Source organism: Gouania willdenowi, chromosome 14, assembly GCF_900634775.1.
Source record: "Gouania willdenowi chromosome 14, fGouWil2.1, whole genome shotgun sequence".
Classification (NCBI taxonomy): Eukaryota; Metazoa; Chordata; class Actinopteri; order Blenniiformes; family Gobiesocidae; genus Gouania; species Gouania willdenowi.
Window position 1 is genome coordinate 13,214,925 of NC_041057.1, and position 17,203 is coordinate 13,232,127.

Genomic DNA, 17,203 nt, shown 5'->3' on the forward strand with positions numbered 1-17,203 from the left:
TTGAGGAGCAATGCTCTATTCTGACTAAATTATAAGAAACTACAGGTTTGAACCCTACATTTCAAGGCCTAGCATCAGCATTTGGATTATTTATACATCTACCAAGGTGGGAGAAAAGAACTATGTCTATATTTGTCCATGTTTTTTTCACGCGGTGTTATAACGTTGCGAAATATCAATTATTCATTCACACACTCCATGTTGCATTGGTCATTTAACTTGACAATACTTGTATTGCAAACTTTTTGCAATTATACATGTTTTCTCCCCCCCGGGATAAAAGTGTAAAGGTGTCGTTGAAAATGGGATGATTCATTTAGTCAGATAAAACAGAAGGTGCTGCACAGTAGTTAGTAAATTGTAGTGTAGTAAATTACAAAATAAAGTAAGTCAGTAAAATGTGAAAATTAATTGTGGTATGTTTTGATCTTAAGGAGGAAGGAATCACGTTTACTTAATTAATACAATTATCCGACACAAAAAGCAATTGCAAAATTGGCTCTTCCACTGTTTTTTAATACTTCCATTTATGACACAGACTAAACTCTCACCTACATGTTTGGAGATTATATCATTTCCTCAATATTTTTACCCACAAATAAGGTGTCTGAATATCCAGTAAGGGTAACAAACAGATGGACACGTCGTCTCACAGCATTTTGTTAACATTTCTAACTATAAGTAACTCAATCAACCGTGGTAAAGCATGCTGGCCTTATTTCGGCAAGGTTAAAAGCCAGTAATGATGACGTCTATTTAGAAAAAAGCCAACAAAAACAGAACAGAATTGGGGAAAATTCAAAATGGATACTCTTGATGTCTAAATAACATCAAGTCTGTCATTTTTAATTGATTATTTCCCAGAACACACTGATTCAGTTTGGTTTTCCCTGACTGTTTGGTCACAGTGATAATTTTGCTCCTATGCTCTCAGAATCACATCTATCGATGTCTCAAATTTGCAGGATCGCAGGGTGAAAGAATGGCTGATTATAACAAAAACTCACTTTCATTAGTGTTTCATTATCAACTTCCTCTTCAATGATGCTTCACCCTAACGCAGCACTGAAAACCAGTTGAGTTGTTGTGAACTTAGTACATATTTAAAAGCAATACATACAACCCTGCAAACACCTGGTGAAAGATAAAGGCAATTTCTAGACTATTGATCTGTTATACAAGAGGAATGTTAACATGGTTTACTGAATGTCCTTTAACATCCATACCTTTTTGTGTCAGGTTGGAGATTTCTGTGACGCCAACAGCTGGCCGACTCCTGGAGAAATTGCAACCAAAGACATGCAGGTTGGTGATGTTGCTGTGTTTGTGTTAAGTGTGGAGTCACACGCCAGTGGGTGTTTAGAGAACACAAGGGTGTCCTGGCATTAGGGTGGTGTAAGGTGCAGTGGTAAATGCTTGAGGTCTGTAGGGATTCATTTAATACGAGTAACAGTTGGTTCCACATGTTTTTGCTCCCAGGCGGTGAGTTGGCACAGCTTAAGTCAATATAGCTACTGTAAGACTGCACAGATGTGCTCCAAAGTCCCGTTGAGAAATATTTGTGCGAGAACTTGAACTCCGCATGCCAAGGGGAACCGGAGACTGATCGTTAGTGACGACATAGTCAGATTGTGGAGATATTGTGTGAAGATGCACCGTTGTCCCACATTTTTTATGCATATTGTTTAATGAGTAGTAGAGCTGAATGTGTGTATTGATTGCATCAAATCTGTAGAACGTAAATAACAAGTTTAATATTTGGATTTAGATTAGGCCTGGGAGATATATCAGGATTTATAAGATTGAATAACTTTTCAAATATATAAAAGAGAGGAAGACTATGCGCAGCCCTGTGGATATATGTGATATGTTTTTTGTTTTTTTAGGAATTGTGTGTGTAATGTATAAAATGCATATAATGAATTTGGTAACACCACAGGAAGAATAGCGACTGTGATTTTAGAAGCTAATGGGGATATTAATAAAATTAAATTTATGATTTACATCGAGGTTTATGTTTTAGACTATTTAAAATAAAAGTACTGCCTATGATGATCTATATATTTTAAAGCTACTCCCCTGCTAGTCGCTTATACAAACTCGGCTCTATCCCCCCGGTCAGCCACTCACTCCTGTCGTCTCCTTGTATAACTCCCTCAGGTAAGCCAGTGTTGGAAACACTAAGGCAACGTGCGTGAAAACTACATATATTTCTCTTCCGTAACTTCACGAATTTCCTGTTTCGTCCTCACAAAACTCACAGTGTAGTTGCACTCTGTTTACTCAGGCACTCACACTGGCTTTCTCTGACACTCAATCATTCCCGTGGTAACACGGCCCCTCCTCTCAGTATTAGGAGATAAATTGTTGAGTGCACCCAATGAACTGCTTTTGAAAACCCTGCTCTGATTACAAGCCCAAAAGAAAAAGAAAGCGGAAATAGCTGACACATGCTGCCCTTTATAGGAGGAAAACCCAAAAATGGCAGAGCGTGTAAATTCATGTTCTGGTAGGAGTTAGAGGAAAATAAATATTGTCATTGTGTCGCCTTTTGGAAAAGAAAATATTGATATGCATTCACATAAATTGCTGTTTTATAACTTCTTTAGGCGTTGAGTGTTTCTCTTTTGGTTTTAAGTTTGCAACTTTAATACTTTACCAGATCCTACCATCAAGCCTTTTCTCCTCTATAAACTATCTTAATTCTAATTGTGTTGTTACAACCTTCCTACTGATGGAACAGGGTAACGGTGAAAGAGAAGAAGTATATCTCCAAGCTGAAAGTTGAGCCTGGGGAAAGTGCGTAACTAAAATTGGGGTTTTGAAAAGTTGAATCTTTTGTTTTCCTGTGGTGTTTTTCAACCTTATTCAATTTAAGAGGTTGAATACTGAAAGCCATAAACATATTAGTATCTATGGCACATGTAGGGATGTCGCAACAATTGCCTGTTTTCGCAATTCATGTGGTCATTAATGTTACAATGGTTTATTTGTAATTTTGCCAAATACCATCAATTTATAGAAAGTATTATAACTAAACCATATAATTGTTTCATCAGCAGAACAAAAACAAAGTTGTTTAATTCCAAATGGGATAATTTAGTAAAGAACTAAATGTTTCACACTCTTGGTTCACTTTTCCATTGTTTATATATTCTTTTGTTTGCGAGAGCAGAATCAAAGATGGAAATAAATCAAAATTCAAGACTTACAAGGAGGGTTCATCTGATTGTACTTGATATATGGTATGTGAAATTAATGATGCAAAATAATAGTGATAATCTTATATCACAATTATTTCTCTGACAATAATTGTAGAAAGAAAGTCTGTAATTGTAACATTTCTTGTTGCATGTGCACTTTGTGGTCAGATGAATTGAGCCCAAACCAGTTGAGCTTTGGTGTATATCAGTTTGACAGAGTTCATGTAAGTAAGATCTCGCCAACGCTGCTGCTGCGTGTACAGAGGTCACTATGGATTCCCTCAGCTCAGATGTTATATACACACTGGCCACTGGCCCCTCCCCCACTCCAAACTTATCCTAGTGTCCCCTCCAGCTGTTGGTCAGCCTCAGGATGCATCTGATGTAATTCCTCTTACAGTCGTACTAGTGGGACCTGCACCGTCTCTATTTCTGACACCTTGGACAGTAACGGTGTCATCAGCAGAGCGACTCCTGTCACCCCCGTTTTATTTTAGGCTGCCCTCTGCTCTGGAACAGGAGCGCTGGTGCTGGTTGAAGTGGGTCACGTCGTCAGGGCCAGGAATAATTTTCAGGGTCCGGTGATACAAATTGCAGTAGGAGTGGGCAGAGTTTTGAGATGGCAGCCATAGCTTGGGAAGGGATGACCTTTTAGGGGACCCCTTCATAAAAGACTGGATCTGCTGCTATTTTGAGTAGGACTGGTGGGTAGATTTATCCATTGATTTAATACATCCAGCCAATCATGTTCTACATATCTGCTACATCATCATCATCATCATTCAAGCTGATTCAAGCATTCTACATTTTTCTGTGGCGCTCCTCCCATACACCAAAAGTCCTGAATAAACACAAATTATGAATTATTTTAAAGAAAGTTTTTGCTGTCACCTGGTAATGTAAAGTGAAATAATTTCAAGGGTTGACTGACGGATCAATCCCAGCACACATCAAGACTGTTCAGACTTAGTTTCCTTTGCTTATCTAACTTATCAGAGTTGTTACTTGAAGCAATAACTTCAAATCAGTCTTTAAACACAGGCTTCATCTCATCTGTTTGCACCATTCTGTTTTGGCGAAAAGTAATGATTGTGGTTTTATCTGTGCATAATTTATTATGTTTTGCTGTAGGTAGACTAGTATTTCTCTCTATTCTATTATACAGAAGTAACCTTAAATTTGTAACCACAGAGATGCTGATGCTCAGAAGTTAAGCTGACCAATCATGAGATTAGTCCATGAAATGCTGAATCAAACTTGTACTCAAAGATGTCACTCCATCAGTTTTCATTCTTTATTCAGCTTGAATGTTTCTGTGTCTACCCACGTCCGCCTCATTGTCTCGTCTAAACTCCTCTTCCCTCCCTCTGTTCAGATGGAGGTAGAGACACGGACCGTGTCCTGCCCGCCGACTGTCAGGCAGGTCAGAGACTCATGGAGAATGACTGTAAGTTCAACCTGCAGCCACTGAAACCTCCCGCCTGCCTGTCTGCTGACATGTTTTTGATTATCGCGGTCATTAACATGCTTAACCCCTCAAATTGAACATAAAGGCAGAACTATTAGTGCCTATTGTGCTTCTTCAGCACTCGTGCCTTTTATATTACATATTGGTTTTTGAGCAAAATAACTATTTAAAATCTTTAAGTTTACTCTTTCTTTGCCATCTTTCAAAATAAAGGCACAAGACCTTTGTGTGTTGGCCATCAAACTAATGCATGTTGGTTGAGCTTTGAGAGCCATTATTGCAAATATCAACCCTGTCAATCAAAACCTTTTAATGAATATCAATGCAGACTAAATGCAGAAAATAATCTACAATATACAGTACATAAAGGATGCACAATGGATAATTTTACACAGTAAAATAATTCTCACCACTGTACACAATTAAAGTTGCATGGTTGTAAATGCTACATCAGCAGACAGGCCAGGCTGCCTGCTAAAAGCAGTGTAACCAGGAAGTTTTATCCTTGGTGTTGAAACTGCAGTGAATAATTCAAATCGATTTGAATTATTCAGTTTTATTGTCCACATAAGTATTTGTAGAGTCTCTTTAAAAAAAAAAAAAGGAAATATTATTGGTGCCAATGTTTATGCTGCAACATCTTTAAATTTTTCAAAAAATGTCTCTTTTGCTGTAAAAGTCTAAAGTTATGATAAAATTAATGTGTTGTCTTTTACTAATCATTATCACTATTGTCACCACCACCATCCATTCATTCACACTGTCCGTGATGTCATTGTCATAGAATATCAGACACCTGAGGGAGCAGGTAGTGAATGACTGAATGTTCTGCATAATTTTAGATTTGAAATACCTGTGTCTACCACCCAAGGTTACTCTTACTTTTGCTTTGTTTGTATCATCTATAAACCTTTCGTTTAAATGTGTCAGTTTTAATTGGAAATTTTGCATTGACCAGCGAAGAAGGTAAATGCATGGTGACGATCTTTCTCTTGGTTGCTGTGGATGTTTAAAGCAGACTTTATTTGTTGTTGCATTTTACATAGTCAGTTAGAAATCAGGCATAACTAAACACCATGACACACTACCTGAGTGGGTTGAGGATAATTCAGGATTCTTCAGTCATTAGAAGAAAAATTGAAAAGTTAGAAGCAGAGAAGAAGAAATCTTTGGTGTTTCAGTTGCTGTGTCATGGCGGTGTTCCACTTAAACTGGTGATGATTTTTAGTGGTGGCGCATCCTTACAGAAGTGAAGATTTAACATGGTTTCTCACTGTTGTCACATTAATCTGAGTTTGCTTTGTGTAATGGAAAGAATTCTGAACTTTAAATGCAGCTGAGCATGGCTTTCATTCTGATTTACAATCATTATCAGCGGGGCATTCAGATATTGGGCACATGGATTTACGAAACAAACATGTATAGCAACTTAACGCGATCAGAGAGTTTAGATTAGGTATCCAGACTGTTCCAACAGATGTCTTAAGAAAATCGATGAGATGCCTTTGAACTCTCTTTGGATCCTGGCCAGTCATTGTGTAAACTGTGTATGTGCTAGATCATGCCATTCATCAGCAACACTGTTTGCTGATCCCTACCTCGGAGTCAGACAGAACAACTCATTGATTCCAGCAGAGAATATCTATTCATTGACGATGAACGAAAACAAGCTGCCAGGACTCGCAAAGAAACGTTGTGAGAACAAGTCCACGGCATTTGTTCTCGCTGACATAAGTTGGAGCAGAATTCTGTTCTCATATGTGCAGAGGCCTTAAGGCAGCCAGTTGTAAAGTGGTTAGTAAATAAGTCAAACTGGTTGGGGCATCAGACTTGTTCTTTATTTTCTTATTCAGCAGCACAGTAGTGCTTTGCATTTCTCTCCCGCTAAAGATTCAGGGGTGACAGACCTAACAGATGTGTTTGTGTTTGCTAATAGCTGAGCTGCTCTGGAAAAGGTGTGGCATGGATTATTTTAAATACACTTTGGTATCGGATAAAAAGATGTGATTTAAGAGTTATCCACTGTGGGTTTCATGGGTAGAGGAGATGCACGTAGTAGGACATTTTTCGAGCTGACCAGGAGAGCGAGTTCTGCAATTAGATACAGATTTAGCGATTCCGATGCTTTATTGATTCCTGCTTATTTATTTTTTTTTATCAATTCTCTTATCGATTCCCAAAAAAAAGCACTACATGAGTACATAAAAGAATACAACCTATACTCAAATGAGTGAAATGAGTCCACAAGTCAAGTGGCTATTGGCTTAGGATAATAAATTACCTTAATTTTTATCATTATCACACAATAATAGTAAGTTATTTTTATTTATATAACACCTTTCATAGATAGAAATCACAAAGTGCTTTACAGTAAACACACGGTGCTTCACAAAACAGAATAAACAGTGATTTACAAAGATACAAGACGGTCCTTCAAAATAAGGTAAAAGAAAATACAATATTAACACCAAGTTAATAAAAGAGTTTAATTAAAAGCTTGTCTGTATAAAAGTGTCTTTAGCTGCGTTTTAAGAGTCAATGAAGTTAGTGCAGCGTAGAGAGTTGTTTAATTTTACCTGCTGTGCTAGCACTGGTGCTACTAAGTGCATCAAAGACACAGCATTGCTTGAGTATAATTCTGTGTTGTTTGGACATATTGGTTGTGTTACCACCTTTACCGCAGAGTTCCCTCTTGCAGGAATTACAAGTGATGATCCCCGAGGTGTCATCGTTTTTTTTTTTTTTTTTTTTTTAAATACATCCAGACTTGAGAGTTTTTTCCGTGAAGAAATTTCTCCACTGCATTGATTCGCATGTAGCTGCTCAGCTCACCTCTCCTGTGTGTGTGACGTGACGTCATCGAAAATTTGAGAATGGGGTACGTTTGTTTAAAGTGGCGGTGCGGCCCGGGAAGAATCAATATCGGAATCGTAAATGGATTTTGTTCACGATTCCAAAGAATTGTTTGACTAAGAACCGGTTCCCAAACGAGACTGGTTAACGATGCGCATTCCTAGTAATTACCATATCAGAAGGGTTTGGCTTGTATGGCTACAGCACTGAATCCAAAGAAGGGTGAAATATTTCTATGGATTAGTATCACCATTTTCTGCAAAAGCTGCAGTATTTATGGCTTTAACTTAGTGATTTAATCATTCATAGTGTGAGATACCCTTCCATTCCTCTTACAACTTGTGATGCTTCATTAAGTGTCATTAAGGCACATTTCTGTAAATACCAAGTTAATACTTCCAATTGGAGGCTCAGATGTCCAACAAATTACAGTCCATGGACTTTTATTTTGTGTATTTTTTTGGGGGAACCGGCTGAATCAAACGGAACAGTCTAAGGGGAGCCAACATTAGTGAAAGGTTTCTGCGATAAAGGTCCAAGGCACTGTTTGGGATTTGTTTCAAACTTGAAATGAGTGGATTTTTAGTATTGACACTGATAGCACACGTAACATGCATTTAGTGGTAGAGCTAATGACTGACTAAGGCTCAAAGGTTGATGAAAGGTTACTGGAGAATGCCCCAGTATTCAAAATCACGTGTGTGGATAATCCTCTTTGATGCAATGCCATTGTGCAACTGGGTTAACACACATTAAACCTGCAAAGCAGTCTAATTTATTAAAGCAATAACCATGATGATTATTTGACTGTTAATGCGTCAGAATTGGCACTAATTAACTATTTTTTTTATGCTGTTCTTTGGCAGACGTAAACATAAATCCTTGTATCTGATCAGTTCTGCCAACATTCAACATTCAAGCATCATTTAACAAAATATATCATCAAACCTTCACTGATTCCAAATTTTATTAAATTAATTGGGGTTTTCAGTTATTTTGGCCTGTTCCTTATGCCCTTGAGTTCATAAATCACTTTTATTCTGGTGAACAGTTATTTTAGGTTTTTATCACCAAATTGGAAATCACTTCAAGCGTTCCAAGGAGACGTACTCTTGCGGAGTAAAAGTCTTTGTCTTTTGTTTTGACTTCTTTTGAAAGCATTTACCTTCCTTCACCTCTCTCTAAATCTCTCTCCACTGCAGGGCCCCAAACGGTCGACCGCTAAGAAGGAGTCAAAGGAGAAGGAGAACAATGAGGAGAGCAAGGAGAACCTAAAGGCCAAGTCAGACGACTCTGGAGAAGAGAAGAACGGAGACGACGACTCCACCAAGAACGGCCCCAAGAAAAAAGGCAAGTATCTTGATAATCTCAGGAGTCGTATGATTAGTTTGTCTGCAGATCTGCGTGGTAAGACCATCATCAGATTCACCTAAACCCTGTGCAGATAAACAACAACACACCTAGACCATGTGCAGATAGACGCTTAAATCGTCAATGTTTTTTCTGGTGTAGTGGTCTTTGACAGCTAGCTTCTTTCTATAGCTAGTTTTCACTCGTGCATTAGAAATGTTGTGCAGCACATTGTAAGGACTTCTGCTAACATTGAGGAGTGGCTTAAAACCCTGACAGTCACAAGGTACATTGAAGGCATTGACATAATGATTTGAAAAATACTTAATGGTGATTGTAAATTAAAGTTTTCTGTGAAACAGCTGATGCTCTCCCACAGCTCATAGAAATGTAATCTAATTAAATCTATTGCTCATTGAAATGACCAGATTAGCTTTCATTAAAACAGAACTAATGGGTCACATTTTCTTTAAACGGACACTCAACATGTCGATCAGGTCTGAACAGCTGCTGTGCTGTTGAGTTAATGAGTTCCTGCTCAGTTAAAATAATAATGAAGACACATTTTATGTCTCAATGATTAGACGAAATAAGAGGTTACTTTCAGCTTTTGTGTGTAGTAGTAATAATAATAATTTTTGAACCAAAAGGCCACGTCATTCAAACCTGCCCATCATTTGTTCTCTACCATGTGCAAGCATGTGGTGTGTCCCACCCTCTGCTCTAGTGGCTTTAACCACGTGCTGTTCTTTACTACAGTTCCCTTCTTCCACCTGCAGGCCAGCCAAGGCAGTGCAGGATGACTCGTTGGAAACACAATAATCCATTAATAGTATATTATAATAATTAATTTTCCTGTTTAAGAGCTGTGCTTTAATCTTTTAAATAACTAACTGCTCTAGGTGTGTGATGAGGTGGTAATCTGTGTCTGCCAGACCCAGTGTTTTTACAACTGCGCGACAATCAACCGTCTTCCAATAATCACCAGACTTCCTGTGATGAACAAATGCCTTTGTTCGTAAACAGGAAACAAGCAGAAGTGGGTTCCTCTGATGATTGAAGTGAAGTCTGAGGGTCCCCGCGAGAGATCGGCCTCCAGGAACAACAGCCGACCCAATGAAAACCCTCGCCTTCCTCCCAACGCCAGGAACGACCTGCGAGGTGAGCAACTTTCAAATGACTACGGAAGTTTAGTTTGATCTTACATGGGAAAGTCTGCACGTTTTAATTACTGTACTGCTTGTTAAGGACTATATTACCTGTTCACTCCTATTCGCCTGATGTATTGCCTGATTTCCTGCAGACTGGCACAGCCAGAAGCATGAGCGAGAGTGGCGTGACGACCACGACGAAGTGTCCAGTGTGAAGAGCGAAGGGGCACCCTTTCGTGGAGGATTCAGAGGGCGCGGACGTGGAAGAGGGCGAGGTCGGGGACGGGGCCGAGGTAGAGGTACAGCCTGAGATAATAAAATAGAAAAAATAAAAAACACATTAGTGCATTCTGCCTTTTAAAAACTTTTTATTAGCCACAGTGTGACATTACACCAGTGTTCAAACAATCAAATCCACCATCAGATTAATCACTGTGGCTTTGGCAGAAATTTGGCAACAAAATGCAGAGATGAGTAAGGTCTGGACATGTATGCACTACCTTGAAAGGAGCAATAGCTGCTCTACTCGGATCCCCTCACTCTGTCACAATTGGTCGGACCATGTATAGCTCAGGTCATTTTGGCTGTGGTAATTTCAATTCTGAGTCGTGATCTAACGTTTATGAAAACTCATGAGGAAGGACAGCTATCGATCAATCTGCGATTCTGCTCTCTCACCACATCAGTATTCACTGTGATAAAGGGCAACCACAAAAAAGGAAGTGCCAACACTTTAACTCGACAATCAAAATGAAATCCTGATCCTTCCAAACAGTTGAATGCCCTGTGCTGTGGACGTGATGAGCTCTTCATGTCTCTTCTCTGATTAAACATCTGTGGAGACAACAAACACAACTCTGATCTCAGCATTGCAATTAACGCCACTAAAATAATACAAAACTGACTAAAAGTAGTTACTTTTCAGCTGTATTCTTTGAGAGTGATATCCTCTTCTAAATTCGTACCAATTTATTTTCATCTTGAAGCATCAGATAGGTTTGATCTGCAGTCGATAAGAGACATCATTGTGTACAAACATAGCGGCCTCAGGCAAAACAAGTGAGATTTGACGGTTTGTTTAGTTCTTTGTTTCTCTGCTCATCTCCCTGTTTACACTCAAGCGTTTTCATTCTAATCCTTCTTTCATAAAGGTAATTCAAACTAAGTTATACGATTTAAGCTTTTTAAAAAGCAAACGGAGAGAATAATCCAAATAATTAAAGTAGACAGTGTTTCTTAAAGCTTTTTAAAGAATTGGTTGTGAGCTTTGTGCATGTACACCGCTCATGTGCGGTGCATCTACAGATATGAAGTCTCTGTGGCTCACACTTTCCTAACAAACAGAAGAAGTGAGGAAATAGAAAATGCTTCCTCTTTAGACTTGACATTAAAAGGTTGTTTCTCTCCTTTTAAGGCAACTACGACTTCCACTACAGCTACAAGTCCTATGACGCTAAAGACGGATCCTACGGACAGAAATTCGGCAACTCGATGACGTACTACTACTACGATAACAGAGCAGCAACGAACTCTACTCGGCGGATCAGGACCTGCTGAAGGACTACATCAAAAGGCAGATGTAAGAGTGATGTAGTTCCTCCCCATTCAGACATGACCAATGATAACCTGTTGGGGAACCACAGTCGGTAGCTTGTGTGTTTAAGTCTGACCTAACCATAGTGCTGGAGAAGTGATGAGCTCCTCATGTCTCTTCTCTGACTGATTAACAGTGGAGAGAATTTTCACAACTCTGATCTCAGCATGAAAGCAACACAAGGACGTTAAAACAAAATGTTGTTTCAAACAGTAAAATTTATGTTAACGAGCTGATCTCGGTCGAAAATCTGATCTTTCTCCTGCCCTTAATTACAATGTGAATTTTATGCAGGTTCATGTATGAAATGTATCTTTTGGCTGAAAATTGCTTCAGTGCAACTGTGTCCTAATGTGTTACATTGGGTTGTAGTATTTAATGGGGTTTTTTTTTTTTAAGATGTCTGTACAAAGCTTCTGTTTACATGGATACCTAAAATCCTCAGTTTAGTGTAATGCAGATGTGTTTTTATGATCTGGGCCTGCTCATTTGTGCTTTTCTTTCTCATACTTGCATCAGAGGAACTGAACTAAATATTTGACTTTTTTAATGTTATGACCAGCAGAGGTTCTGTATACACCAATGTTCCCTGAATGTGAATTTTCCTGGTTATCTTTCCTTTATTTAGTGAGTATTACTTCAGCCTGGACAACCTGGAACGTGACTTTTTCCTGAGGAGGAAGATGGACCAGGAAGGCTTTCTGCCTATTGGATTGGTCGCTAGTTTCCACCGAGTGCAGGCCCTCACCACCGACGTCAACATCATCCTTGAAGTAAGTCAATGGCATATGGATTTCTGCTGTACCACATAGTTTACACACAACGTTGGGAAAGCGGAGTGGTGGAACTTTGGATTAGTTTGGTTTGCTAATTGAGTCCAAAAATCTGAAATCAGACTTATTGGAATTTTTTTTGAACCACTCGTGCTGTGGAAGTGATGAGCTCTTCATGTCTCTTCTCTGAATAAATGTGTGGAGAGAACAAACACAACTCTGATCTCAGCATTTAAATAATCTGTGCAACAACATCAAAGTTTTAGAAAATGTGTATAAATAAAGATTTTAGATTCATCAAACTAAATCTGATGTGTTTTTACCAGAGTAATACACTGTGGTTCTGTCAGGTGTTACATTGTTAGGAAAAGACTTTTGTGTCAAAGAAAGCAGGTGGTAAATCTGAACAAGTGATGCTCTATTGTTAGAAAGAGGCAGAGTGTAATGATATGAAATGCTGCTTCTTCACTGATTCACTATCTGGCCCATCAGTCTTTAAAGGACAGCCAGGAAGTGGAGGTGATCGACATGAAGATCCGCCGAAAGATTGACCCGGAGAAATGGCCGCTACCGGGCCTCGCTATGCCGAACCAAACCCACACAGACTTCTCCCAACTCATCAACTGCCCCGAGTTTATCCCCAGACAGCTGAATGAGGACATAAAAGGTGAGCGGCTGGGTGGCTTTTTCCTTTTATGTCTCATCTAAGTATTGATGCTAAGGTTGGGCAATATGGGGGGTGGGGGGAAAATCATATCACAATTTATTTTTTTTATCTTTTCAAAATCATGAGCATGATTTTTTCCATTTAGATTATTCAATTAGTTCAATTAATTAAGCAATTTTTCAAACGTGTTCCAAATGCAATGAACAAGGCAGCATCAGTCGAGTGACTTCTGTTTGTTCTAGAGGTAACACTCTGGTGGTATTAAAATCCTACTTCAAGCTGTCTTTTGATCCCCTCATTTTCCAGTTTGGGTGTTCATATCCTTTGCAAGATAAATTTACTACAGACACTGTTAAAATCCTACCTATTTTTATGCAACATTGCACATAGTACCCAAAACACACGTTAAAACAGGTTGTTGTTTTTCTTACGTGATGCAAAATGTCAGCTGAATCTGAGGTGTCTGTATCTACATAAGGTTCTCCCAGATCATCCACATCAGCGCAGCAACACACCAAGACTGAACCCGAGTCCAACCTTAAGACGATGCCTAAGGGCCTCTCCGCCAGCCTCCCAGACCTGGACTCTGAGTCCTGGATTGAGGTCAAGAAGAGGCCCCGACCTTCACCAGCCAGACCAAAGGTGAGCACTGAGAGGAAATTATCATTGAATTATCTCCACACTTCAGGGGCAAGATTTTGTTTCTCCTTCTTTTTGATTTGATTACATTTCTGTACTATTAAAATTAGTTTAGCTCAACCTGCAAAGAAAAGTTCCTTATTAAATTGGTCACAAATCTTTAAAATGGGATGATTTTTTTCCCCCCCACAGAATATTAACATCTTTTGTTGAACTCCTAAAATCTTTGTTGCTTTAATTGGCATTCTGTTCTTACTTTTGAATTGTAATATTTACTATTTTCTAAGTTGCTGATTAAACACCATTACTATAATGAAATGAAAAGCAATACAATATTCATAGAATCAACTTTTTTAATCATTTAAATTTTGAACACATCATCACTCATCTCTTTCTTTCTTCATCGTTCTCCTTTGGTCGTTTGGCTGATGAAGGCCGCCCCATCGCAGCAGCAGAAAGAAAAGGAAGAATCCAATCGATCTCCTGTACCACAGCCGGGCTCCTCGCCCTCTGCTGCTACCCCAGTAAATAAGGTCACTGTGTTTTCTTCTCTTGTGTTGTTAATACATTTGAGGTTTTATTTAAAAAAAAAATAAAATAAAAAAAAAAACAGGATGATCATCCATGATGGGTTTATCAACCTAAGAATCCTAATGATGGTTACCTGGGTTAGAATATTTGATGAACTTTTTTTTTATCCACACAGCTGTTAGATTCTTTCTGAATGTAACCATTGAATTAGTCTTTCTATACAAGGGTTGTGTGTTTCAGAGGGGATGATGATAGTTTTTTTTTCTTGGCATGCATGACCTTTTATTTTGAAAGGTTTCAGCATCATGACTCGAGCTAAAATTGTGGCTGTCTTTTCCGATCTTCTGATTAGGACGGAACAAAGGAAGATGAACCCGAGGAGCTGGACTTCATGTTTGACGAGGAGATGGAGCAGATGGACGGACGCAGGAACACCTTCACCGATTGGTCGGACGAGGACACGGACGGTGAGATCGACGACCACGATGTCAACAAGATCCTGATTGTGACGCAGACACCGCCCTACCTGCGGAAGCATCCGGGCGGCGACCGCACAGGGTACCACACGTCACGTGCTAAGCTGACCAGCGAGCTGGTGAAGGTCATCAACGACGGACTCTTTTACTACGAGCAGGACCTGTGGGACGACACGTACGAGCCCGAGTATGCCACCATCAAGGTGAGGTCTATCTACCACAATGACGTCAATCTGATAACCTTGATGATGGCACACGGTCACTTTCACAAGTTCCTTTGAGCTTCTGTTGGAGGTGTTTCTGCCCAGAGCTGAATGATGAGGATGTTCTTTTTCACTTCAGTTTGAGCTGTTTCTGGATTATCAAGCCACACATAGGAAAGTGTGTGTTTTTTGTTTGGGTTTTTGTTGTCAGTGGCGCCCATTGTGGCTTTGTTTGTGGCTCTCTGGCTCACATCCAGCAGCGTGTGGAACAGATGAGGCTTGTTTTTAAATACACCCCTCAGACAAGGCTTCGTCCTGAGGGGTGGAAGCCACGGGCTGCTGGGGGAGAGAAAGATGGACGCTGACAGTTGTGACAACTCGCAGTTGGACAAAGGGGCGAGCGTGAGTCGCAGGTTGGAACATTGTGTTTGGGTATAAAGGATGCTGAGACGTAGATGTGTTTGAGCTTAAGGCATGTGGAAGCCCAGCCAGTCGGTGAGACACGGCCAATATGAAACGAGTGAAGCGAGTGTTTCTGGCAGCCATGTTCTGCTGCTGCATTTCAGTGTCCAAACTGCTGCAAATTAGGTCTGTGGATTATCCATGACCTTCCTTTTCTCTATGATTGGGCAAGCTAGCGGTTCTCCAATTAGTTTTTCTCTCAGTGAGAAAAGTTGTGACTTGTTTTTACTTTATATGGTAATATTAGTCTCACTTGTAGATTTCACACATTATAACAATAGTCTGTCACCTAACAGCTGCTTGTTGTTTCCTGGTTTTTAAAGAAATAGCCACAGACGTAGTGTTAAACAATGATCCCAGGAAAGTCAAATGTGGCTCCTCATCCTCGGAGGCATTTTGTCATCCTTTCTTGTTTCTGAATAACAGCTAGAACCTTTCAAAAGTGCCAGTGTTTTATCAGGATTGTATTTTGATCAGCGGCTCTTCTCTTTTACAGCAAGAGGTGGAGAACTTCAAAAAGGTCCACCTGATCAGCCGTGAAGAGTTTAACTGTTTGACCCCTGAACCTCCGGTCGATCCTAACCAGGAGGTTCCCCCAGGCCCCCCAAGACCCCAGCAGAGTGAGTAATTAAATATAGAATGGAGTTTATTGCCATATGTACAAGTTAAAAAGAACAAGTACAATGGGATTATTTTGTATGTGTGAGTCAGATTAAAAGAATTACAAACAATAAATCAGCCAAGACAGTATAACAGTAGAAGGTGCAAAATAAGGAAAGAACAGAAGTATGTTCTACAAATTAGTTTACCTCATAACCTGAGTTGAATGTACATATTGTATATAGGAATATCTAAATGTTGGACTGTAAGAGTCTATATTTATCACTTTACATACTGGACTTCAATTGGTTGTTAAATTACCAGAGTTACATTGTCTCAGAAAGCTTATTTCAAACTTTGAGTTCTTAGGACAGTCCTCCATTGGCCGGTTTGAACCTGTACTTTTAATAAAACACTTCTTATTCCTGTCCTCAGTCCCCACAGACGCCCTGGCAAACAAACTCTTTGGTGCCCCCGACCCCTCGTCAATGGCCCGCTCACTCCCCACCACCGTGCCCGACTCGCCAAACTACCGCAGTGCCCGAACGCCACGTACACCTCGCACACCTCACAGAAAGGATCCAACCATGACGCCTCGCTTCTATCCCGTGGTAAAAGAGAGTCGGCCTGTGGATGCCAAGGTGCTGCGCTCTTTTTCCTCAAGTTTTTTGTTGTGAAGTGCAAACTACTAAAGCACAGAGGTTTGAACTTTAGTGGCTCCCTTTGTTACCCACAGACGCCCAGGAAGAGGAAGACTCGGCACAGCTCCAACCCCCCCATGGAGTGTCACGTGGGCTGGGTGATGGACTCACGAGAGCATCGTTCCCGCACTGCTTCAGTCAGGTGAGTCTGAATCTGAACTGAGACCTTCGGACTGTTAAAACTTGTCTTTAGATTGAAGAAAAATAACAAAAAACGAAGTTTAGAGTTTAGGAAGGGGTCATAACAAACAAGTACTACTAAAAACATGTTATTAATGTGTAAAGTTCTTTAGAAAGGGTCACCAAGTCTTAGGTATATTCAACAGTTTTTCATTATACAACCTGACCTCTACAGTAAAGAAATCAAATGTCAGTCACACGTTCTTGATCTTCCTCCCCATGTTAAACGTGAACATCACTGATCTGAATAGTGAGCTGGAGTTTGAACCTGAATTCCTGTAAACACAAATAATGTTCCCTTTATATTGCAGAGCAAGTCAGAAAATGCCTCTCTGCATATAAAATGTGTAAT

General features: G+C 39.7%; 1 protein-coding gene across 1 annotated transcript in view; it reads left to right on the forward strand.

Moving 5' to 3' along the window:
• The window catches only part of larp1 (La ribonucleoprotein 1, translational regulator), a 38,971-nt gene that overhangs the window by 17,570 nt on the left and 4,198 nt on the right, over positions 1–17,203 (forward strand). Inside the window, 15 exon segments of the mRNA XM_028466910.1 lie at positions 1,240–1,305; positions 4,579–4,650; positions 8,727–8,874; positions 9,901–10,035; positions 10,178–10,324; positions 11,440–11,538; positions 11,541–11,604; positions 12,248–12,392; positions 12,885–13,059; positions 13,538–13,701; positions 14,133–14,231; positions 14,582–14,908; positions 15,867–15,990; positions 16,406–16,611; positions 16,707–16,813. Coding sequence (XP_028322711.1) covers positions 1,240–1,305; positions 4,579–4,650; positions 8,727–8,874; positions 9,901–10,035; positions 10,178–10,324; positions 11,440–11,538; positions 11,541–11,604; positions 12,248–12,392; positions 12,885–13,059; positions 13,538–13,701; positions 14,133–14,231; positions 14,582–14,908; positions 15,867–15,990; positions 16,406–16,611; positions 16,707–16,813 — 2,078 coding nt within the window.